General features: G+C 46.2%; 3 protein-coding genes across 3 annotated transcripts in view; 1 reads left to right on the top strand and 2 right to left on the bottom strand.

Moving 5' to 3' along the window:
* Window positions 1–5,083: 5,083 nt before the first annotated feature.
* Window positions 5,084–8,086, bottom strand: T265_05115 (hypothetical protein; the record flags this gene model as incomplete). The annotated part of the gene is made up of 3 exons (XM_009170039.1): window positions 5,084–5,251; window positions 6,542–6,636; window positions 7,951–8,086. The coding sequence occupies 3 exons, from the start codon at window positions 8,084–8,086 to the stop codon at window positions 5,084–5,086; spliced, it is 399 nt and encodes a 132-aa protein (XP_009168303.1).
* On the top strand, window positions 5,564–7,751 carry T265_05116 (hypothetical protein; the record flags this gene model as incomplete). The annotated part of the gene is made up of 3 exons (XM_009170040.1): window positions 5,564–5,844; window positions 6,499–6,717; window positions 6,794–7,751. 3 exons carry the CDS (start codon window positions 5,640–5,642, stop codon window positions 7,138–7,140), a joined length of 771 nt encoding a protein of 256 aa, XP_009168304.1.
* A 10,932-nt stretch (window positions 8,087–19,018) lies between the features above and the next one.
* The window catches only part of T265_05114 (hypothetical protein), a gene marked incomplete at both ends in the record, with an annotated part of 56,075 nt that continues 50,402 nt past the window's right edge, over window positions 19,019–24,691 (bottom strand). Inside the window, 2 exons of the mRNA XM_009170038.1 lie at window positions 19,019–19,865; window positions 22,410–22,543. Of these exons, the coding sequence (XP_009168302.1) occupies window positions 19,680–19,865; window positions 22,410–22,543 (320 nt within the window). The remainder of the gene's footprint in view (window positions 19,866–22,409; window positions 22,544–24,691) is intronic.

Genomic DNA, 24,691 nt, shown 5'->3' with positions numbered 1-24,691 from the left:
ACTCATTCAAGCAATCTGGATAAAAATTGATCCAATTCATCACTTATACTTCATGTACCATGAGTACATTGGTTCCAGCTGCTGCAGTTTCGATTACCGGGAAGTAGGAGAGCATGGGAGGTATAGCCAAGCATTGGAGACGATGGCAGGTTCGGTTAGTTCGGGAAATTGTAGCTACGAATCGAAGGCGATAGATTCGATGCTCCAGCGCCACTAATTGTGCGATAAGACCAATTCTACCAGTGTAATTAAACATGGGCGAAATTACTCCCGGGGTTATCATCGAGGAATTCGGCAGTTATTTTCGTTACTAATTAGACAATTTTTCTCATTTCAGTTAGTGGGTGCGTGGTGTGAATCCTTCCCGACGCTTTTCCACTTTCTTCTAGAACATTACTCCCGGGGTTATCATCGAGGAATTCGGCAGTTGATTTCGTTACTAATTAGACAATTTTTCTCATTTCAGTTAGTGGGTGCGTGGTGTGAATCCTTCCCGACGCTTTTCCACTTTCCTTCTAGAACCCAGTTTGAAGCACTATTGCACATTTATTTACGGGAGTCGTCATGCTGGCAGGCATACTGCCCCGCGCCGAAATCTTGAAGTGCAGTAATACACCCTTTTTTCACTTGACCCTTTCAGGTAAACGACACCCACTGACCGACAAGAAAAAATCCCCCGGGAATCTTGGGCAAAATCCTCTATCCTGTGTATCAATCCGTGAATCCGTGCTCTAACGTATGCTCGTGATCACGAAATCCAAATACTTACTATCTGTGACGACTTCCTTGACTTTACTGGATGCTTTCTGCAACCATAAATGCTTCATATCTACGTAAGGCCTGGTGTTCGCACAATGGAATTGACTTTTCGAAATATATAACGAAACATGTTGAATCTTTGCGTATGTGTTCAATTAGAAAGCCATCCTAATCCACTTTTATATTTTCGCTTCATTTGCATTTGCATCTGCATTGAAGAAATCATACCTCTGGCGGCAGTCTGTTGAAATAATTTCCCGGCATCGCTGAGACCACGGGATGCCAAAATGGGGCTTCGCAGTTTGCACTGGTACTTACAACTCAGTTGTGCGATCGCTTTATCCCTTCAGGAACATCCATCCATCCCATCGTCATAGCTTTCGAAATTTCAATTCTATTGTGCGAATACTGAGTGTCATCTTGTTCCCGTCAAAACGAAATCACGCGGCGGCAAGGTGTTGTCATAGGCACAAAATAGCTACATAACGATGCTAGCGCTACATGAAATGTGGAAACATGTTCAATGGCTTCGCCGACGGGTTTGTATCTTCCGAGTAGTTCTTTCAATGCATCAAGGTCGTTTCCTGTCCGGAAGGTGGTAGTTCAAGGTTCTTCTGGGTCCCCCAAGGTTGGTCCTATCCTTCGGTCGATTGCTGTTGTTTTCTGTGAAACATTGTCAGTCGTTTTAAACTTTGCATCTACGCTGTCTGTGCGCTGTTATACTCCTAACTCATCAACTTTTGCAAGCTCTTGGGGGCCGTCTTACCGTCTGATATACCCTCGGGTTCACCACCAAGTGGTCCCATATTCTGGGCTTTTCAAGTCGTCAGCCCCCAACGGAGTACGCTAAACTTGAATGTCGCTATTACCACAAACTTTTGGCTCGTCATTTTTTTTACCTGTGAGGAGTTAATGAAAGGCTCCGTAGGATTTTAATAGTGAATAGAACGTTAATTTGGTTTGTATGCTCTGCGACAGCGTTTTTAAGTGTTTGTTCCAGTCGCCCGGCCTCTGTGTAGGGTGTAACGTTTTTTAAATATGATTCCCGGTGACTTACACGGTCTAACATGCATGTAATGAGAGTGTTGTTGACACAGGTCAGCGATACCTTCCGCGCCATTCGGCGAGTATACAGTCGGAAATGAGGTATTTATCGTGCAGTTCCGATTTGCATGTGACGAGCTAACAAGAAATTGCCTACGAGGATGTGGTAATAGCATCAGCCGCTAAATTTGAGACCATAGGAGTTTGCTAGATCCACTTTTTATAGTTGAATGTTCCTGCCAACGGGAAACCCGTGCAGGATGTATTATATATGCGCAGCATGTACGACATTCACCCAGTACCGCGTATGTGCTGTGGGGTTAGTGTATTCTCATCCTCGCCCTTGTGACCATTTCTTAGGAAGTTGCAATTAAAATAATCGTTCAGCAGTAGCACCTGGGTGTTATCTGCCATCCCATCTGAGGGAGGTGCGAGGACGGATTACTGCCATGTTGTCCAAGCAGCAGCGGAAGACGGGCCGAGGAGTTATATCTCTCGGTCACCCCATTCCCAGCTTAACCACTGAGCTATCTTCCTGTTTATCGAGGATGATAGCCGTCCAACAACTCTGACAGCAGTGGCAGTAGTTTTCCGAGGATAGCTATGACGTAACAGATTGGCTATAAAGCGATATTAGCAACACCTACTACCGCACCTACTAGATTCACGAATTGATACACAGGATTGAGGCTTTCGTTCAAGGTTACCGGGTCGGGTTCGTTTTTGTCGTTCAGTGGCTGCCGTTCACGTGAAAGAAGTGAAATAAGGGTCTAGCGCTGCTGTTCTCTGAGCATGGTGATACTGCAGTGGTTAACGGCCCTAAGAGATTACTAAATTAAGTCGGATGCAGTTTCACAAGGAGAAAAACCCAAGTTAATCTTGACTCAATTGCAATAGGAAATTCCGTATTCCGTTTAACCACCACACCAAGAAGAGAGAGCTCTACCTTCCTCGTATTTCAAATCTGCGTTGATCGCATTATTGATCCACAGGTGTGAATAGATGTGTCCAATGTTTGTAGTTAAAATTTTTGTTCACGTAGCAGGCAGTTATAACCAGCCGGTAGTCACAACAGTCACTCAGCAAAAGTCCCAGTCACGTTGAACCCAAGAAGCGGACCGTTGTGATTGTGTTTCGGTAGAACAAACTTTGGTACAGTAATGATGCCGATATTGATAGGGAGAAGAAAGATATACTGGGCATAAAAATGGCAGTTTACAAGTAGTACAGCAAGCTTGCCAGGGCGAGACGTCGCGTAGAAAAGTAACTAATAATGCCTTTAACTGGTTTCCAGATGTAGCGTGGACAACCGTCGGAGGAAGATTATTGCACGTATCAACTACTTGAAATGAGAAGAACTGCCTAATAGATGTGTGAGCTCTAAGCTTAAAAATCTTACCACGCCCCCGCCGTGTTTGCTGGGTCAGCGGTGAAAAACCCGTTTGCCAAACCTTGTTCGGGCGACATAATTAAGTATTAGTTCTTGGAGGCGACGAGACCCTAGGTGGTCAAACACCGCGAGGCGCCTTTCGTAATCCACAGATTTGAGACCGGCAACCATTTTCGTAGCAGCTCGTGAAGGTTGCGTCCTGATTAGACAGTTTGGTTTGCTTATTCAAGAAGTGGCCTGACGTGGGCCCATAGTATTTGGAAGCCCACGCGAGTAATTAGGGAGATGCGCCGAATCTTCCGTAGAACTGTGAATGACTGTTAGACCGATTTCTCGTGGTGCACCACCATGAGACACTCACTATGCACGACAAAGGTGTTCGCTTAGTCCCCTCCGGGTGATATGTGGACGGTGCAAGTCCAACGATCACTGCTTTCCAGCGTCCACATCCATTTGTGGGGGGGGGGGGGTGCTGGCGTTTGAACTCCAGGATTTCAAGTCGTCTACAAAATGTAGACATGGATTTGACGTAGATCAGAAACAGGAGTGTTCCCAAAACAGCCTTGAGGGAGCCCAATGGAAACTGGCGCCGGTGATGAGTAGATCGAGCCTACTTTCACTCGGAACACTACGGACTGGACGACGGTATAGGTCAGGTAAGAATTTTGTGTCAGTAGTTCTGATGCGGGACTTCGTATTAGGCGACGCTCATTGTTGCTCGACTCAGTCACAGCTTATGATATGACCGCAATATATGGTGAATTTCCGAGGAAGAACGCGAGACATTCCTGGAATGAATCTGCATTTAACAGCCAGCTTTGTGAGTGAAAAAAAACGGTAGCGTGGAATGACCGACAAACAGCGGTCAGGGTACACGTTAGAAACAATGCAGTGAGTCGTTGGCAAATGTATGCAAGCACGCGCTACATACCGCTCCGATAAATCCGTCGCGAGTGTGCGCTTCACGGCCGCTTGCAAGCTAGTAAACGCCCATTAACACTTGAAATGATTTCCAAAACAATCTGGCAGAGCGCTTGGTGATCTCTGCGAACTAAAGCCTTCTCTCTTGGAGGACCACATATTGGTACTCGATCAAGGGGTGTTCCCTAAGCTTCCGAGGCAAAAGGTCATGTGCTTCTGAAAGGTAAATCTGAACGATGGAGTGTAGCAGTACCCGTCAATCTGGTGGCGTTAAGCGAAGATGTTCCCACTCAGCAATAACGGAAATAATCACTCAAAGGGCCCTCGGGGGCGAGATGGACCAAGTGGTTAGAGCGCGAATTTACTGATAGGAAGGTCCGTGGTTCGAACCCGACTCCTCCCTCTCCATTCCTCTGTCTAGGCTTGGGCAACCTGGCAGTATCTCAGCCCTCGTGCTTCCTCCTGGTGGCATGGCAGCTAGGCACCGAGAGGGTACTACAGCTGAACGATTTTTGTGTTATTTAGAGCTCTGAGGGACAACTAAGGTAAGTTGTTGAAGCCGCAGTTCAATAGTCTCACTGTTGTAAATGCTGAAGTTCCAAACCCTGTGCCCTAAATAGCTTACCTGTCCCGTCTGAGCGAGGTGCGAGAAACCCATCTAGACCATTTTCCCACCAGTCCACTGTGAGGACGTAGATAATCCATTGGCAAAAATGAAGCACGTTGAGTATTTCGAATGGTGGTTTACCATCAGTATCCACTACTAGTGTATTGCTTCCTGTGAGATCTAGTGATATGCCTCTTGACATCACAGATATCGCGAATCGGTATACATAATTCATGCCTTTTTGGTTCATGGACTGGTTTCATCAGACATTTTCGCCAGAGCTAGTACCAATTCCGAGGAATGCAGAGTTCTCCACAACGCCCAGTGCCTCTTGAAGTGCAAATGTTCAGAAAATGCACGTTCTAACCATGACTGCGCTTTGAAGGTGCGCTGCGCGTACCGAAGGGTGGTATGATGTTGGTCAGTTCATTCAACAACACCTGTTCTTCAACGCTTGTCTTCAATGGTACGGTGTCGTCTGCGTACACCAGGTCGACAAGTTTCTCACCAGCAACGATTTGAACACAGTGCTTGAAGACAGCGTTCACCTCAGTATTTCATCGATCGCGAAGTTGAGCAAGAGTTGACAGTGGACAATTTTGCGGGCTCCACCTATGGGAAGGCTTTCAAAGAGTTAACCGTACGTGCTGACTCATTTCGGTGAACATATCCGAGATATCGGGGTTTTATGCCTAGTATATGGAGCCGACTTTCAACTCAGTGGCCGCTCTTCCGAAGTAGTACGGATGTTTGCATAGGATTGGAGCTGACCGACGCTTAATGTGCATAGACTCGTCATTTCCTCGTCATCACATAGCGAAGCATTCTTTGATTGGTCTTTTTTTTCAGGTGACATTTGGAACTGGTTTGTGCAGCTTCGCATCTCATTACAACCATATTTGAGTATACAAATCACTAATGGTCTCCACAGCCCCCGAAGGCCCAAAGAGGCGGCGCAATCGGCCGTCGAGAAGAGCTTTGGATATACTCCGTAGGGCGCGAGAAACAGCGGCGGCAGCCGCTCAGGCCGCCGCGGAGGCAGCTGAACTTATTGCCCGTAGCAGGGGTAGGCGACGGCGACCCCCATTTTACGCACGCCATGATGCGCCACAGTCTTCAGCGAGTAAGTCGACTATCGTGTTACGGCGTGTTGAATAACCTTTCCACTTTCTGGTTTCAACTGCGTCGTTCCTTCTTAAGGCTCTTTCTAGTGATCACCCGAAGGACTTGTTTTTCTGGCAGTCTTTTGGGGGAATTTCCTGACCTATTTTCAATTAATTCCCCTCGTTAAATCCGGCCAGTTTATCAACTCGGTTGGATTGGTTGCATTCTCGTTGCATACCAGTCTAGAATGCTCTTAAGGAATTGACAGTAAGCAATAGAGCACAGAGTAAATCACTTCCCGTGAGGCTTCCTGTAACGTGACTTGTAACGATATATTACGTGCCCGGGGCTGTCGGCCATCCCGACTGAGTGTACAGTTTACAGTGCCGTAGCCGGACCATTTTGCTGAAACCTTTGCGATATTAATAGAAAATTCAGTGACCTGTGCTTCCCAGGCTTTTTAGGATCAACTTTCAGTATGTCTTAAGGTTCTAGCAGTTCCGGTTTACCTCAGTTTTATGACCGTTTTACTAGTCCGCGATACATGGGGTTACTGGACGTATTTGCATGTACTGTGCGCTCCACAGGATGAAGCAGTGTTGTTTTCTGTGCATGCTATGGCGCTTGTTTCAATTGGACCAAATGTTTTTAATGTGTCTTTCTTTTGCATCAGTGCACCAGCCGCCGCGTTCCGCGCCCGCGGACAGTGGGCATACCTCTGTCGGTCCCAACTTTAGGGAAATGGAAGAGGGTGCGAATGATGGATCCAATGCAGATGGGGTTAAGCGCCGTAGACCACCCGGATACTGGGCTAGAAGGCGAAAATATAGAAGAGAGCGACGCGCCGCTGAGGCTGCTGCTGCCGCTGCTGAGTCGGATGAGTTTTATTATGGTTAGTTCCAGTCGAACGTTTTTTATTTATCCCATCGTTATTGGCATTTGGTTGAAGGCATTTTATCTTTTTGCAGGCCCTCATGGGATGCACATGGATCCTTTCGCTTACCCGGCGGAATTTTACCCTGACGATTACCCACCACCGGAATGCGAAGGTTACATATGGCCAGAAACTCGAGGTGGTTATCCGCCTCCGTTGGGCCCATCATTCGAAGTGTACCCAGGTGACAGGATGCAGTCCCATGTGGGTCGCCGTGCTGGTCGTGCTCGCAATAGTGAGTACTTGGCACAGGCACGCGCTTTGATCAGAGCTCAAAACGCGGGACTACGAACGCACCAAGACACAAGGCGTTATTCGGCCCCTTTAGTACCTCCGGAAGCATGGGGTCCACCAACCCACCCATACGACGCCAGATGGTAAACGACGGGTCGCCGCTTAGCGCTCGCGGGCTTAGCAATCGAGGCACCTTTAGCTCCATTAATGGTTTCCTTGCTCATGGTCTAGCGGTGACTTCCCGTCGCATCCATGCCCAATCACCTGTACATGCTTCATATCTTCGTGTTGTTGCGGCGGCTCGTTTCTCGCTGAGTGGACCGCGTACTTGCTCTCGTTTGTCGTCAATCGGACATAAAGTGTTATTAAGTTGCACTTGTTTTGCCATCCTGCTCCATCAGTTGTTCTGTGAACGCGGCGTAATCCTGGCGTCTGTTGGTTGGCCGGGTTGCGAAAGTCCATTCACCCGAATGAAGCCGACCTAGCTATAACTGCTAGGCTTGATAGCGTTGTACAATTATGGCAGCGAATTCAGCAAGTTACACTTAAATGAACTCGCAAAATGGAGTGAATCTACTCCGTTTGCCTCATGGTGAAACGAGCTGCACTCACTCAACGCTTAGTTGGCAGTGTGAGGCCCAATTTGTCTCCGGTATTCTGTGGACAAATCCTGGATGGTTTTCAACAGGCCAACCAACCTTTCAATTTATCATTGTTAATCATTGCTTACCCGCCCGATAAGTTTTTGTGGGTGTGGGCTCTTGTCTGTTTGCCTTTGTTTCGTGCTTACCCGCCCGATAAGTTTTTGTGGGTGTGGGGCTCTTGTCTGTTTGCCTACCTTTGTTTCGATGTTTCCTCCCTGAGCAAATGTCGAAGAGCCGTTGGCTTTGCTTTCGATCTGGGGAGGAATTCTTTGCCAACACACTGGGAATGTTCAGCAACACTAGCGGCGCTTACCGCACTTTGGTTGACAGAAGTAGAACATAGGCCTTGCAGGTGGCTTTGTGGATTTTTCCGGGTGAGGCCTTTGAAGTAGCAGCGGTAGAGTTTGTGACTCGATGACTACAGTCGACTGTTCGGAATCAGATTCCATGACGTAAGTATTTTAAGAAAATAACTTGTCTACACACGGACAATAGCCATTCCTCCATGTATTCGGATCGCTTTTGTGTCTGGTTAGCCGTGTGACTCGAGTTTGCAATCAGTGCATATGCATCCCAAATGTTGCCCAGTTTTCGAGAATGAAGCGCATCTGGGGCCTTCAAGTGTTCATGATTGTTTCGTGACAGTGTTTCAACTCGATGCTTCCGTAACTGCTAGGCGCCGCAATGGTGTCGGCCCATGTGACCTACGAAATGAAGCCAATTTGTGGGGTTAAAAAGACTCAGATCATCAGAGTCGAAGCGGTAGCACTTCTTTCGAGATGAGTGGTTAGATTAGAGCTCGAATTTACTGACTGGAAGGTCCGCGGTTCGAGCCCGACCTCTGCCTCTCGACTTCCCCTGTCTAGGCTTGGGCAACTTGGCAGTATCCCAGCCCTCGTGCCTCCTTGGTGCGGCATGGCAGCTAGGCACCGAAGGGGTGCTACAGCTGAACGATTTAGTCTATTTTTATTACTTCTTTCAAGGATTATGGAGGCCGAACTTGGTGTGTCGACTGTGTTCACTTTGCCCGTGAATTCGGTCCGTAAAGCATCGTCCCGAAGGCAAATATGGCTTCCAGGACAATGCGCGCTTAGTTTGGGTGATACGAATGGCTGGAGCGTGTCCACCTCTTAGGACCGTATTCCTTGGTGCCTGTCGACCCTGCGGCTTGTTCACTGTTTCTAAAGTGCCAAGTTTATCCCGTCGTCTTTGAGGGAAGGAATGCGGCAGTAGACCTTGCGGGTGATGAGGATGTCTTATAAAGCAGCTTTTCGCGGTGTTGAGTTCATGTCTAAGGGCGTAATACAAGACCTAGTAAGAGAGGAAAGACGGTTTCTTCAAGCTCCGATGAATGCATTTGGTTTATGCAGATGGCTTCACAGCTAGCGATGTTTGCCTCTAAACCTGTAAATATCCACAGAAACGGTCCATTCAGTCCTCCAAGCGAATGCGCACGCTGTCTACAGAATAACTTTCTAAATGGCTTAGAAGGCAGTTTTCATAGAATGAGGGCAGAAGTGATCTCGTCGATGAGCTGTCGGCCTTTCGTGCACATTTATGAATTGCCGTTTCTGTTTTCCAGAAATAAGAAAAATGACTTGGTGTTCAACAGGGAGTTTCATGTCAGCATGGCTTTTTAATTTTGTGGGCCACTCCATTTCGTAAAATCTCAGTGCCTGTTAACTCTTACAGTGGGGCCCAGGAATTGTAGCATTTCTTATGTAAGCACATCCTGCTAGGCCCTGAGACCATACTCTGCATATCTGACGTAGCCAGCCTGACCACTTCTAGCCATTAAGCTGATACACCATCCACGCGGGCGACGTACATCAGTGGGACAGCTTATGAAGATCTTGCATGGCAGCTGGTCCTCATTTTGACTGCTGCTAGTCTTCGATTGCTATAGATAACCGGTCTGCAATCCAATCACGCTTTGGTCTTGTGTCATGGTTCAGCTCGGTGAAGTGTCGTGACAGGTCGACTAAACATCTTGTGGAAGCTTCACTCAGTCGGCTTAATCAACTGTCTGATTAGTTTGTTTACTGTTGGTCGATTTCCGACACACATTGTCTGTGCTGAATTAACCGGTGACACGAGCCCGATACAACTCAGTGATGAAGGTGCGAATTGGCCGGTCCGTGGTTTTTACCCAGCCTCGGCATCTCGACTGCTGTTTCCTAGGCTTAGTTAGCCTGATAGTGGTCTGGTAACCTTCGCACTTCGTTCGGCTGGCATGACAGCTAGACACTGAACTAGTGTTACAGTTGAACAACTGCTTACCGTTGATCTGTGTGCTTGTGCACACTGGCAAGACATCCTTCTATACGTAATCAGGCATGTGAGGTAGGTTTGTGCACACGTAGTTTGGCTTCACAGCTGTATACTCCACCCGGTTGTCCTCGGGGAGGTGGATGCTCTGTACGCGATCTCCAGTTTCCGCGCCAGCACATTTTGATTGCTAGGTTTGAGTATCGAACGTCCCCGTCTGACAGAAGTGGTGCATCACTCGACCAAATGCTGGCGTAAGAATCGTGCCTCTAGTATTGATGCCTTCAAGCTTGTTGCATGAATACGGGCCTCGAACCGTTCCTCAGGGAATAAATAATTTGAATATTGTCAACGGTTCGCCTTATCAGTTTCATCCAAGCGGTCGCGTATCATCCTTCATTTGAATTGGAGACTGACCGGCATGGCTGATGTGCTGATTAGATACCACAAGCTGGGCATCGATGAGCGGTTTCTAGATTCTCATCCTCTTGATCAGTCTATGAGCGCCCCAATCAAGCACCTCTCAAGACTCATGCCGGTTGTAGGTCCCAAAGATGTCAAGCTATCGGTGTAGAATTTCCGGGTTTTCCGCATGTATGGCTTTACTTCAGGGTGCTAGTATTAACCCAGCCTATACGATGTATGGATATGTACTGGTTGTTTGCTGAGGCTGTACCTGCAGGCGCTCATTAGTTCATTCACGTTTTGGATCGATAGGGGAGCTGACACCTATAGCTCCTGCAGCCTTATAGTAAGGGTTCGTTGTGTTCCGTGCTCGCTTTTTGGCGCTTGGCTGTTCCCACAGCTACCGCGGGAGAATCGTTTGACGATCCACCCTCGGGTTGCATATGGTATTAGACACCAATACCCTATAGTTCTCTCGGGATTGTTTGGTACTTGGCACGGCTACATGATCTCAATTGATGATACATGCAGATGCGGGTCGCATTTCTATAATATCAGCTACCCATTACCTGTTTTGAATCAACGATGGCTTCGTGGATCGCCCATACTTGACTACGTTGAGGCTACGTGGTCTCCTTATGCCATCATCATACCAAATAGAAGCTTAACAGGGGGGCCTGAAGGCCATAGTCAGCAAACCTGTGGCCTCAGCAACCTCTTCTCTCACTCACCCCGAAGTGGCACACATGAATAGTGGGTCACTGAAAGTCCTAGTCACCCTTGGTGGTGGTTACGCACTCGGGGCAGCGCCTACCCATTGCTGACTCCAACACTCAGAGCATCCTCATGGCAAAATTGTGGTCGCTTCATTTACAAGTCGGTTCCCACTTGTCGTCTGCTGGGTGTGGCTCCAATTCCTATCCCTGATTTCATTGGCGAATGAAGTAGTCGGTCGGGACAACGCACCACCTGTCTGATGGTCCTCGTATGTCCAAATGAGGATCCAATCAATGTTCTCCAAACTAGTGCTTGGTAGTAACTACCGCTGTCATATGTCTGCTGATCGAATCAGTGCCTCTGACCCATCCGTTCTAGCCAGTAGGCTGGGGTTGAACTCGAGATAGCTCAGTGGTTAAGGCACCAGCTTGCGGAACGGAAGGTCCGTGGTTCGAACCCGACCTCAGCATCTCGACTTCTCCTGTCTTAGCTTGGGCAACCTGGAAGTATCCCAGTCCTAGTGCCTCCTAGGGTTGATATTGTCATGTGTGGAGCATTTTTTCACTAAGCAGTTGAGCCGAAACACGAATTTTTGTGCTTCTGATCTTATCAGCTGCTGCACCTGTAGGGAGGTCTGTCGCTATCAAACTGTTGTGCGTACCAGTTTCGATTGGCACACTGACCTTTTGGCAGCCACAGTATGCCTGACTGGATGAAGCAGGCAATTGTAGGAGCGAAGCTGTCGGCCACCACCGTCTAACGTCTGAGATCTGCTGCCTTGGCGCGTAACCGTCCAACTTGTACCACACGAGAAAACCATCGTGGGTTGTCATCCCTACTTTCCGTTTGTAAATAAATTCAGCCTCATTCTGGTCACCGCTTATGGTTGAACATTTGATCCCAGCGTCTCAGCAGCGGATTACCGGTTCGCCTTCAACACTCACGAAAGTTTCATGAGAGGCAAGCTATTGACTGCGGTGTCTGGTCACGGTAGCGATGGACCTTGCTCCATCCCCGTGACAGTTAGCCGACAAACGGGGAGGAATGGATGCATTTGAACCAGTACCACCCAGTTTTATAGATCCGAAGGAGAGATTGCACAGTGACTAGACAAACGTCATCAAGGCCTTGGGTCTAGATGCGTCGTTTGATTCCGGACTGCTTTAACCCATCCGTCGGTTTCGGAAGATGGAAGGCAGTTTCACGCTCATTCTCGGTCTTTTGAGCTGTCGCTTCCTGTGTTTGTTAGTTGATGTTTTTGTTTGAAGACAATATATTTTATCTACATCCTTTTTTATATCTCCGATCGGGGTTCGCAAATGAATTACTTTGGACTTCTGTGCAGTTCTTATTTACTAAATGGGTAAGCAGCTACCACGAGAATCTCAGTATCCTTGTGCGGCGTGCTGTTGCAGTCGGTCGACGACAGCTGTTGCGCAGTCAACACCTTAGTGAGGGCTTATATCCAGGCTTGCGGTTACCTTATTAAAATTCGGCTTCTGCGTAGTCTCATTGTCGGCGCACTAAGGGTGCCACTTCGACTGGCCGTAAACGTTTGCAGCCTAACTGTGCAGGTCGGCGGACAGACCGAGGGTCGTAATTCTAGTAGGTAATCTACGGTCGGTAACCCGTAGCACGTGTTCATCGGACCTCCACAGTACTCTCCGATTATGGAAGCCGAGTGGAGCTATGAGGATATCTGTTAAAGGCCGTTTGTTCCTACAGGAAACATTTTGTCAACGGGCGTGTGTATCCTACCATATTTAGTTGGGATGTTTAAAGTATGAAATGCGTCACCCACGCTGAAAGCCACTGTTAAGTCGACTAATGAAGTGCGGAGTGTTCAAGAAATCTACCTTGGGATCAGCGCTTTCCTTGTTGTAGCTATCCGTACTGTAGATAAGATGGCCACACAAGCCTTAAAACTGACTGAATGGTCTTGTAGAGGCTATTTGTGGTAGTTACCTTATGGCATCACTTATGGAGAGAATGAGAAATACTCGGTTTCGGGATACTGTGATGCGTGATTGGCAGCCAATGACGGTTGGGATGCTATGAGTAAGGGGGCATGAAACAGGTCGGCAAACAGCTTGGTACCATAAATAAACTTGGGAAAACGGTGTATGGTTGAAGAATGCCTTTTCAGAAATGGTTCAAAGTTGAAAAAAGTGCCATTCAAAAGGACGAAAGAGTTGTTCACATCTACTAATGCGTTGTGGAGGCCAAGAATTAGTCTCTCTAATGGAAATGGTACTACGTCGGTCAACTTCAACCACTTGTCAAGGGAGCTGATTGCACTCTGCCAGACCGATCCAGGCATGCGGATTACGGGGCTGGGTTGAGTAAGCAGGTATCCTACCTAAACTATTCTGGGTTTAAGGAAACGTCTGACGTGACCGTGTTAATGGGTCACCGGGATGAAACAAGTCAACTTATACAGAAGGGCAAATCGGTCAGATTTCACTGGCCTTTTCTTTCCTACGGATGAAGTGTGGCTGTTGGCCACGTAGGGTGGGGCACTCGCGTAATCCAGGAAGTCGGGCGTTCTGTAACGTGGTGTTCGGCTTACCGGTCCATCCAGCAGACATCAAACTCGGGTGACTACAGGTCTTAATTGGTCAGTTGCGGGAGGTGTGCAAATTGGAGGCTAAATAACCAACCATTTGAAGGTTTGGGCGCGTTGTGTTGCACAGTTTTGTAATCGTGCCAAGTAGTGCTCACAGTTGTTCTGTGATGTAAGGATTCGAGGTTCACATGCATTGGTTCGGTGGTCATTGTACACGGTAGTCGTGCAGCTCGCGCCTAAAGGTGTTTTTCTCAGAGAACTAATTTACGTTGCTGCCCTTGTGTTCCTACTCGTCAGCTGTTAATGAGACTGAAGTTAAGCCCGGATGTATGTGAAGATTGTAATTTGCACCACAGGTGTGTGAATATGTTCCATTAGCAAGAATGAGTACTTCATTTCCTAGAGCAGGCGGTGAATTTTACGATAAAGAACACCACCGAAGACTGATTTCAACGGTAATGTTTCTTACGCATGTGGGATTCCCGAAGTACAGGGTTGTCGGGAGTGCTGCTAATTCCCTCGGCTTGAGTAAGAGAGGAAACAATACTTCTGCTGAAACAAAGGGCTTGTAGTGTGGGCTCCTGCAGTGTTGACAACTACAATCTGTCTGGCGTCACCGTGGGACCGCTGTTCTGCTTTTATGGATTAGTATCGGGATGCTGGGTTCACCCTCTTCCTCGATTCCTATGAACTGTTCACTCATCCCCACTGATCTAAATGTGGTAGTCTTGGGATAAGTCATCATGAACAGTAGTATCGCTCGTCGGTTTTTTTTTCACATGAAACAGCGTTGTGCGGTAGGTGAAGAAGCGAATGAATCTTCCAGGGATGTTTGGAGGATCAGAATTTGATGCAAGATGTCCTGCGCGATGACATTTCGGTCACAAGCTAGCGCTTACTACTGTGTTACTGAATTATGAGCATAAGGTAGTTCACGTCATCTGCAGGTAGCTTAATGATGTAGGCAGCCGGCGAGAACATGTCGCTTGAGACCGATAAATTTGAATTGGTCGAGGATGGGTTGTGAGCACAGGCACGAATGATATGTATTGCGTGAACAAACCGGAAAATCGCAATAAATATGGCGCGTGGAATAACATACAGTCATAGTGAATTCAAAGTTGAATGAAAAGAAGGCCAGCAAGTTAGCCACTAATTGTGTGTGTACGTAGCAGTGTTTATTCCACTGTTAGCAATGGCTTCCGCGACCTGAAATGTTTATTTATGCTTGGGAATAAAAACCGCTAATAGGTATGATGTAGTCCAAGGCGTGACGCACTACATGCGTTCAGGTTTCGCGCGAATTTACTGACTGGAAGGTTCATGGCTCGAACGGACCCCTGGACCTCGACTTCCGTCTAGGTTCGGGCAAACCGGTAGTGTTCCAGCCGTCTTGCTTCCTTCGGATGGCGTGGGACCTTGGCACTGAAAGTTTGTTACAGCGGAACTATTACTGTATGCGAAAGAAACCAATGGGTCGAGGTTCCTGTGTTTGCCCCCGATAGTGGAACAAATGGAAGACGCACCCGCGAGTGGCCAGGAGGATCAATGAAACAAGGAAGATATGGCTATGAAACTAAACCACTAGGATTGCGTTACTTCAACACTGCCTAGACAGAGAAAACATGAGAAGAAATCCTCGCCCGGCCAGTGGACGATGCATGCGTACAGTGGATAGATATCCTGCCGGTGTGTATTCACTCAAGCAATGAGGGTGCCTGTCGGTGAATAGGGTTTTCACTGGTGCTGAGTAAACCGCAGACGGTAAACATTTATCCGCGGCCAATCGCCCACACAGCGTGACCGTGGGTATACTTCGCTTGTATCATTCTAGTTAGCAGTGACACTGTATTATATGGGCTTTGTGGCCTGTTATCTCTAAAATGCCCCGCTCAGTTTTGATCCATTGACAATTGCCGTGCGACTTATGATTTGGCTGAGCTTGTGTGCATAATCCAGAACAAGTGTTATCTCTGAGCCTGCTGGAGAAATGTGAATGTGGGAGGAGTGTCCTCCCATTTAAGCTTTGGTGGGCATTCAGACGGTCAGCGTGTAATATCGGACGAGACGGGTACACATGTTATCATGTCATTACTGATTTTCGAAACTCATGTCGCCTGGAATTTGATGGGACAAAAAAGCAGATATACGTTTGGAAGTCTGGAATGCATCTCGCTTGCTCCTCTCGAAGAGAGTTCAACCTGGAAGCATCTCGGCCCTCGTACTTCCTTCGGGGGCATGCCAGCTGGGCTTCAAAAGGGATTTACAGCTGAACGATTATATTCGTAGAATTGTGTCTAAATGCCAGACACTACATTTCTTTCTGGTATTTCGACAGTGGTTTGGCTCCTTGTTAAGCCAAACCCAAAAGAATTCAGTGGTCAGTGGCAGCTTTTTTGTCTTTCTGAATTAAGCAAATCATAAGTCTTCATAAACTGACCATTGTCTGGGTGACGATCGGCAAAATTCCGGAAACTCGAATTGGCTGAAAACACCTATCTTTCAAATGTCAGGGTGATGTCAGTCCATAGGCCAATACATGGATAGTTCAAACATGCAATTTCCTGCTTCACTAGTGATATTCTGTGAACTTATTAAGTTTCATTTATTGGTTGTGCCAAAACTTCAGGAATACGTATTACAATGTGTTGGCGTTTCGCGTTATTTTTCAACTGCTACGACAGTGGTTTGTGCAAAACGAGGTTTATATATGAGCGTGGCAACAGCAGTTGGGTGGTGACTCATGGAATAAGCGGGTATAATCAAATAGCTAGTGTAGCGGTGGATACTACTGATGCGGCATGCGAGTAGTAGGTTCCGCGTGTATAATCAAATAGCTAGTGTAGCGGTGGATACTACTGATGCGGCATGCGAGTAGTATGCGGGTTCCGCGTAACCCTGCCTCGGGTCTAATGGAAGCTGCACTCCCATGGGGTCTATTACGAGATCTGTGGAATCGTTTTGCAGCGTTCGTTTACAAGTGCGTGATGGTCATTGAATATCCACGAAATTTCAAGAAGACACGTGAGAATGTTCTGTTTTTGAAATTAAAGTGCATATGATATGTTTATTTTCGTGTCCAACGGTTCGCAACCGTTTAAGTGGCGTTTACTAACAAGCAACTCCGCGACGAAAGACTTTCCTTCTCACACCGGTACTGATGTCAGTGTGCCAGTACGATGACAGTTTGATCATGTGACTGCGAATCCTTCAAGCGCACAACATATGCCGCGACTGTGACCGATTGTTCATCACAGCCTCACTAATAGCCATGAGAAGCCGACTTCGTATAGCATGTGGAACACAAACTTCTCGTCGTCTTTTACTCTCGTTCAAAACGCGTATCCTTCAAGCACTTGTTCTCTGAATCTCATTCATTTTGTTCTAGTGTGTGTGCATCGAATTTCAAAGGCCACGTGGATTATCTAAAGTGGTATAGATCCAACTGAGGCCCACGAAAACAGTACGAGAGCAGCAAGTTTCGAATGAAGCCTAGTGATTTGTCGTCTGTCGCCCGCGATTCTTCTCTTCATTTCGATCGAGCCCATTTCAGCTGTATGTAAATATTTTCCATCATGTCTCACACGTTCTTGAAGGGATTCGTGTCCGTACATGTGTACAGACAGTTTGATGATCAAATCTCTGCGAGGGAAAGAATGGTCCTGTGAATCAGGCAGTGTGGACGCAGGGATTGCAGTCTTGAGGCACTATTTTACTCTACTCTACTCTGCTCTCTCCGCAAGTAAGCTTCACATGGGGGCGGATTATCTGCTCGATTTGATCACATGTTTCGTGTCAGACAAGTGGGGTTTTAATCTATGAGAGGCCCTCTGTTATGACTGTGGCTACCATGGATTTTACCCTTTGTTCTTGTATAATGCTCGTAGTGTACCAAGCTAGCAGTGTCACCGTGTGTACTACTGGTGAAGCATGCTATTAGGTGGAAGGTGAAGTTTGCTACGGAAATTGTGGAGCCGCTTTGTAGGGGCAAGATAGCTCAGTGGTCAGAGCGCAAACTTACTGACATGAAGGTCCGTGGTTCGAATCCGACCTCTTCCTCTCGACTTCCCCTGTCTAGGCTTGGGCGGTATCCCAGCCCTCGTGCTTCCTTCGGGTAGCATGGCGATTAGGCACCGAAAGGGTGCTACAGCTGAACGATTTGTAGTGTTCGTTTACTATCATCGACAAATATGTAGAAAAGTTTCATATTACGCATGGGAATGTTCAGTCTTTTAAAACACCGTGCAGATGAGATGTTTACCTTCGTGTCTAATGACTGTTTTGTTCGTGTTTGCTGATAAGCAACTTCGCAGCGGAGTGCTTCTCCTTTCACCAGGACTGCCCATGTGTAACTTGGCATCACCGTTGAACTTCATGACTTCATAAGGAATAGTCTTTTACTGACTCAGCACTGTGGTCGGTTTATATTTTAGTCAACTGCGAGGTTTCACTGTGTTTATTTCAGAAATGTGACCCACTGGATATGTTCGACCTTCAAATGACTTCTCATTTAGTTGTTCAAGGTTCACACCAACTTCCATTTCACGTCATCATACAGATTGTAGTAAGCTCCTGATTTTTTTAGTCCCATAGGCAGAGTGACCGGCTGGAATGGTGTTAACGATGGCTAAAACAGATCTGATTGCATCGCAATCCGTGCTGTGTTTAGTCCGATGTCCCTGTAAGCACGTATAATGTCTGGCCGTCACAGATGACGAATTTACATGCTAAAATGAACTTGAATCAAGTGAACTGTCGTGGACGTAGCTCTCCAACGAGTGCTACTTAGGAGCGATTGCATCTCAGCTGTGACTGGAGGATCATTGATGGAATCTATGACACATCAAGTGCATATCTGGGGAAGCTGTTCTTTGGATTAGCCAAGTAGCGTTGGTGACTTCTCGTGCACATCTTGATCTTCGCGAAGACTTCTGTATATGAGGCAAAAATGCTCACAAATTACCTAGAAAGTCTTTTTGAGTGATAACTTCTGAAAATTTGCACGTATTGTGAGTAGAAGTGGGGAAAACTGAGGAGAACGATAGGCTTTATCAACATTTCGCAAGCTATGTTCATGGTTCACCTCAGTCGCACCCGAAGATCAATGAACCGAAAGTTTTGAACAATGTAGTTTTGCTGACTTTAAGCAATGATCATAGGTTCGTCGACTTAGATGCCATTTAGTTTTGTCCACGTATTGATCGATATGACTGCCAGTTGACTGGCTTAAATGTGAGACAGACTAATCGATTAGTTTACGCGCTGTGGACGGCAATGTAAGTGTCATTCATAACGAACTATTGACTATGTCCGACCAGTATGACTTTGGTTGTCGATCCGCCTCCCTTTGGTGATTGAACGCGGAAGCCATGGAATTTTTTAACTGCCGCAAAGTTGCCGACTAGCAGAGAACAAACTGATCCACAAACATTTGGCTTTTTTGTTTTGAGGTGCGTTTGAACAAAATCAAGGACGAAAATTGAGAAAAAATGGGAGGTTTAGCAGGAAAATCGCAGTATAACAGAACACGGATAACAACGTGGAAGGGTGGGGCGTACGTTCAGTTGGTGGTGCTGTATCGCCAGTTCACAACAAGCAAAGTAAACGCAGTCTTTTTGAACAAGAAGACCGTAAGCACTGAACGACATTTGTGGCGCATTAACAAAGACACTCACGATTGTGTGTTTGGGCGATGGACAATGTTAGAATTTGGACTTGTATAATGATGGGCAACAGGTCAGAGAGAGAGAGAGAGGGAGTTGTAATTTGTTTTTGCTTATGGCTGAACCATAAACGTGCAAGAGATAATATTTATCAAAACAGATCAATCGGTGTGTGTACCAGTGTGGATAAACCTGACACACGCCTGCAATTTCATAAGTAGATGGACGAGCATAGTCCTCCCGCATCGATTGCCCAACCGAAGAGTGGGGGAAACGAAACAGGTAGGTAAACTAGAGATTAGAAGGTGCAGATTGGTGGTTAGATTGGTTGGTGAGCATGTCTAGAGGAAAAAAGCAGATAGGCGCTTTGATCTATCTGACGGGTAGACTGACGGTTTGACATGGGGATTGTTCTGGTGTCCACTAACTTTTCTCGGGCATTGGTTGAAGGGTATGCCACTGTGCAATGGGGCGACGGGGATTGGCTAACATGTCCGACCAGTGGCGAAGGCCAGCTCCGGTCTCATTGCACCCAAGACATACGCGGCCAATCGCTTCCGATGTCCCGATCCTATCGTAATCAACGACCGTTACAATCAGCGATACTTTCTGTGATAGATGGAAGATGGGAGGGGCGAGATTCAGAACCAATTTTACTATACCGTGTTATTTTAAAAAACCAGAAATAGTTTCACGTTTGGAGAACGAACACCTAGACTTAGCCATCTTACTCGGTTTGTTTCATCAAAAAATTTATTGAAATCACTAATGTTTCGCGCATATTTAGGGTGTGCAACTGATAATTGTGAACAAAATGAACCCTTTTCCTAGCTACGTACGGTTTCCCATCATGCACCGGATTCCGTCAGTGTGAGTAGCAAAACTGTAAGCACACAACTGCACCGAAGTCGTTCAGCTGTAGCACTTTTCGGTGCCTAGCTGCCATGCCACCCGAAGGTTGCACGGGGGCTGGGATACTGCCATGTTGTCCAAGCCTAGACAGGGGAGGTCGGGTGTTCGAAACACGGACCTTCCGGTCGGTAAACTCGCTCTCTAACCACTTTGGCCATCCCGCCCACAAGACAGCCCACAAATGTTTGGCGCGTCTTCGGATGCTTACTTTCCATATGGAATTACACCGTTAATATCCTCCTGAACCTGACTGGTTCCTTAGAAATCGCACGGAAAAGCGAATAACGCATGCGATGGCATAAAGCTGTCAATCGTCTCAGGGTTTGAACCAGCTGACTGGAAGTGTGAGGGTGTGGACTTCTGCGGCTGATACGATACTCTAACAGACACATCCGATATACAGGCTAGAATACTCATATTCCTACCTTATGCTATTAGTCTGAGGTGTAATATTTTCCATTTTTCCTTTAATATGTACGGAAATGTTGATGACTTGTGATCGGAGCTGATCATATCATGTTCAACGTTTATGTGTGTTTCACAAGCTTTCTTAGCAGAATGTCCTCATGAGTCTTCGATTCCCCCTATAATACTTCGAAATGTCAAAATCTACCACCCTCAGACGCCTTGGATAGCATCAATGAAGCCTCACTCCCCAACTTTCATGATTACACAGTTAGGTATAATTCAGTTCACTAATCTCTGGTGAACCCCATACATCGTATGGAGTTTTTTCTCAAGTATATGCTATCGTCATTAGAGCTAAAAAGTTACCTGTTCACTTTAGCCTCATCCATCATTGCGTTAGTCCTTTTACACCGAACGCACTTTTCACCCGTTTTTTTGAATGGATTTCCTTAGAGAGAAGAAGTTCTTGAACTACGACCCTGGATGCAGTGACTAACTGCGTGGTGGGCAAGCGCTTTGATGCCTCCTCAACTATAACAAACGAAACTAACACTCCCTGAACGGGTTACGTCGCATGCTGTATTTCCTCAAGTGGGCAAGATGGCCCAGTGATTAGAGGAAAATTTACTGACCGGAGTGTCCATAGTTCGAACACGACCTCTTTATTTTGACTTCTCCTGTCTGGGCTTTAGCAACCGGCCCTCGTGCATCTTCTGGGTGGCATGGCAGCTGAAAGGGTGCTACAGCTGAAGCATTATTATCATTTATTAATTACTTCGTTCAACCGCCAACCAGAGTCATCGTTCATCTCAGCACCATGCTTCTTACGACCCGATGGCTCCGACAATATCTTCCTAATCGAACTGTACAATATGTAGCTCCGTACTCTTTTACTGTGACCCACACAGATCTTCAGATCTGTTTGGGATGTTTTTTCTGAAAAATATCGCCTTCAAAATTTCGAAAGGTTATCTTTGAATTGACTCGAAACGGACATTGAGTTTGACTGACGGGCTCGATTGACGGATTTATGAATCAGAATTTGTGGACTTTACAGTCATCCGTCAGTGGAATGTGGTCAACAGTGAGACTAACTCTGAATCTAATATAGTTCACCGTTCTGAAAATATTCTAAAACTCAAGGCTACGAAGAAAAACAGTTTTTTCTCCAGCATCTTTTAGAGAGGGGATTGCGTTCCGTACTCTGCATCTGTTTCACACACTAGGCTCGTTTGCCAATAAACGGATATGGGCCTGCGAGAATTTCACTTGATAGAGTATGACGCTTGTTCTCTATTAGGCCGCTCTTTATCTATCAATATTGAGTAATCTAATGGTGCCCGCTTGCTTGATATGTTTGAATCTGGTAATGTGTCGAAATATCGGTAACTCGAGTGAGTTTATTGGTTGTTGATCACGTGGCTGTTGATCTGTTCGCCGAACTGGACAATGCTATATGAACGCACCGAAACAAACTGGAGTTACTCACCCTAATGCGCACTCAAAGGGTGTCTCCTCGTATGGTGACGAAACGTTTGCAAGTCAACTACCAAGCTCGGTGAACAGATCAACAGCCACCTGATCAACAACCAATATTTGAATCTTGTTAAAGCTGACTTTCTTGGACTTGTTGTGATAGAACACTTTCTACAATATATACCAGAATCTTGTTAAAGCTGACTTTCTTGGACTCGTTGTGAAAGAACGCTTTCTACAATATACATCATTAACCGCCTTAACAACCGTCAAATTTTGTAAATTTTTAAGTGACAAACATCCATAGTTTCACCTTCGAGCTGAGGAAACGATTAAAGTTCATGTCTGAACACTTACCTGAATCTGTTCGAAAGGTACCTCAAAAGCGAAAGATTCGTTATAATACGGATTCAGTGTACACTTCTTTATGGTCGTTTTCTTCTTCTTGATCCGTTTTCCTCCCAACATGAGTGACAGTTTGACGTATGGATCTGGAAGGAAGAACAGAATAGTATTCAAATTTTCAGATAGTTGGATCTTTCAGGATTTTCTGAATACTGAACTAGTCGCATGTGAATAGACCCAATAAATAGATAAGAGTGAATTGACACATTGTGACAGTTGATATATTTTGGCAATTTTTTCATATATGGATCGGAAAATAACCATAGCTTCGTATATGCCACCCCATCAAAAGTGATTTACAGAGCAGGATTGTGGCGCCAAACAGATTGATCGATGGACCACTGAGTTATCTTTTTATTGTGTGTACAGATTGGGCTTTGGTGGGAATAAATTGATCCAGATGAAAACAAGCAGTCAGTAGTGCCAGATCTGTTAATTTGCCTACGATAATGAGGATAACCACGTTATAGATGTAATACAATACTCATAAGGTTGCTGAAAGTTATTCGACAGCCCACGGCATGTTTCACCATTCCTCGGGCTAATCAGGTAGGTGCACACCCCGAGTCTCCGTCAACCTTATATTGTAATTGAACCCAAATTGCACGGAATTAGCGAAATACACTCATTTGCAAACAATTTTTTTTGGGAGAAACCCACCTGGAACCCAGCTGAATCTCTCGTTTTTTGATGATGTTCTTAAGCAACGGGATGTGCTGCTCCAGGCAGCCTCATGCTTCAGCTGGTACGATATTCGCGATACATGTGTAGACGTAATACACTACTCATAAGGTTGCTGAAAACTCTTATAAATTCCTCGACGAGAGATTCGGCCGGGCTCGAATGAGTCCACTGTAAAACCAAATTTGTTTGCAAATGAGTGTATAACAAGGTTGTTTTGTGAGAAAATCTCTGGAACTGCGTGACCAACCCGGACGGGCGTTGAGCTCGATTTTTAAATGGCTACTGACTACTGGTGAGTAGGTAAAAACTTTATCTGAGTAGTCATTGGTACCCTGAGTGGACAGGATAATTTTCAGATCAACAGCCTGGCATTTGACTGAGTGTTAAAGACAAATGTATGACTAGAGCTGATAAGGCTACCCGTATGGGCTATTCCTCTTTATTCGGTTCAGGGAATCGGATGCGCGCAACCCTTTTGCTGCAGGACAATGTGGTCGCCGTGCAGTTTACACGATTGAGACCCTTGTGTTAGGCATGAATCTCGTTTTACTGAGCGATACTGTGTGTCTGCTCCCATGCTGTGTTTCATATAGCTAACGTACGGAAAAGCGTAAATTGTAACTTGACAGTTCCGTTTACTATGATTTTAGACTAGGTCGACATTAGAGAACAGGTGGGTGCCACCTGTTTGGAAGACTAATTTCCTCACCCAGGAAACCCACCCAATCATCGGAGGTCGGTGGACCAACACAACGGGTTGTTTCGCAATAATCATCCTGGTTTTTTCTTATCCAGTTTCTTCGAATGTATACTACTGTTGTTTCCACCAAGACTTGTCATTATCGAAGCGCCGCATACTTTAACGTCGGTATGTTTCGCTCTTCGCGGCTCTGGATACCCTGATACTCAATACTGTGGCTTCATTTGTCAGCCGTTGACGTCCTGAAACACAACTGACCTTTCAGTGGAGGCGCTTATACACGGAATAAGGGTATTTCCATCCAGAATAGACTATTCTGAGGTGTTCCACACAAGGTCTGGATTGACGCGATGCATTGTCGTGGACTCTTCGTTTGATTACTACACCCCTGCACGTCCAACAGGATCCTCGTTTATCACCAGTATGGGACATGCACATGTCTGCCGTTGTGGGTCGACCGGAAGATCCCTCAAAAGTGTTCGATAAAGTATGATGATTACCCAAAATGTGCACTTGTTTTCATTGTCTTGACTGCCAGTTTTAATTAGAAGCATACATCAGTTGACAATTCGATTTATGGGCCTGAGAAAGTGATCACCGTACTCACGATTGAAGAGTTAAATTGTTAGGTAGTGTAATTTTCTGGAGATTTCGGATCTTTAGGTTAGTGGCGGGACTGTTTATATAATTTAATTTACCCATTCTAGTCGAAATGAAGCAAGTATTTGTGCGGTTTCAGCCAATTTGAATGAAGTAGTGTGCTTCGATTCCATAGAATTATGTCCTGTGACAGACACTCATATGGGCTGTTTACGGTTGTCTTAAACAAAGCAAGCCATACCGCAGCCTC

This window comes from Opisthorchis viverrini (genome assembly GCF_000715545.1).
Source record: "Opisthorchis viverrini unplaced genomic scaffold opera_v5_96, whole genome shotgun sequence".
NCBI classification, from domain to species: Eukaryota; Metazoa; Platyhelminthes; class Trematoda; order Opisthorchiida; family Opisthorchiidae; genus Opisthorchis; species Opisthorchis viverrini.
Note: the sequence above shows the minus strand (reverse complement) of the source record. Positions and strands in the feature narration are given on the sequence as shown.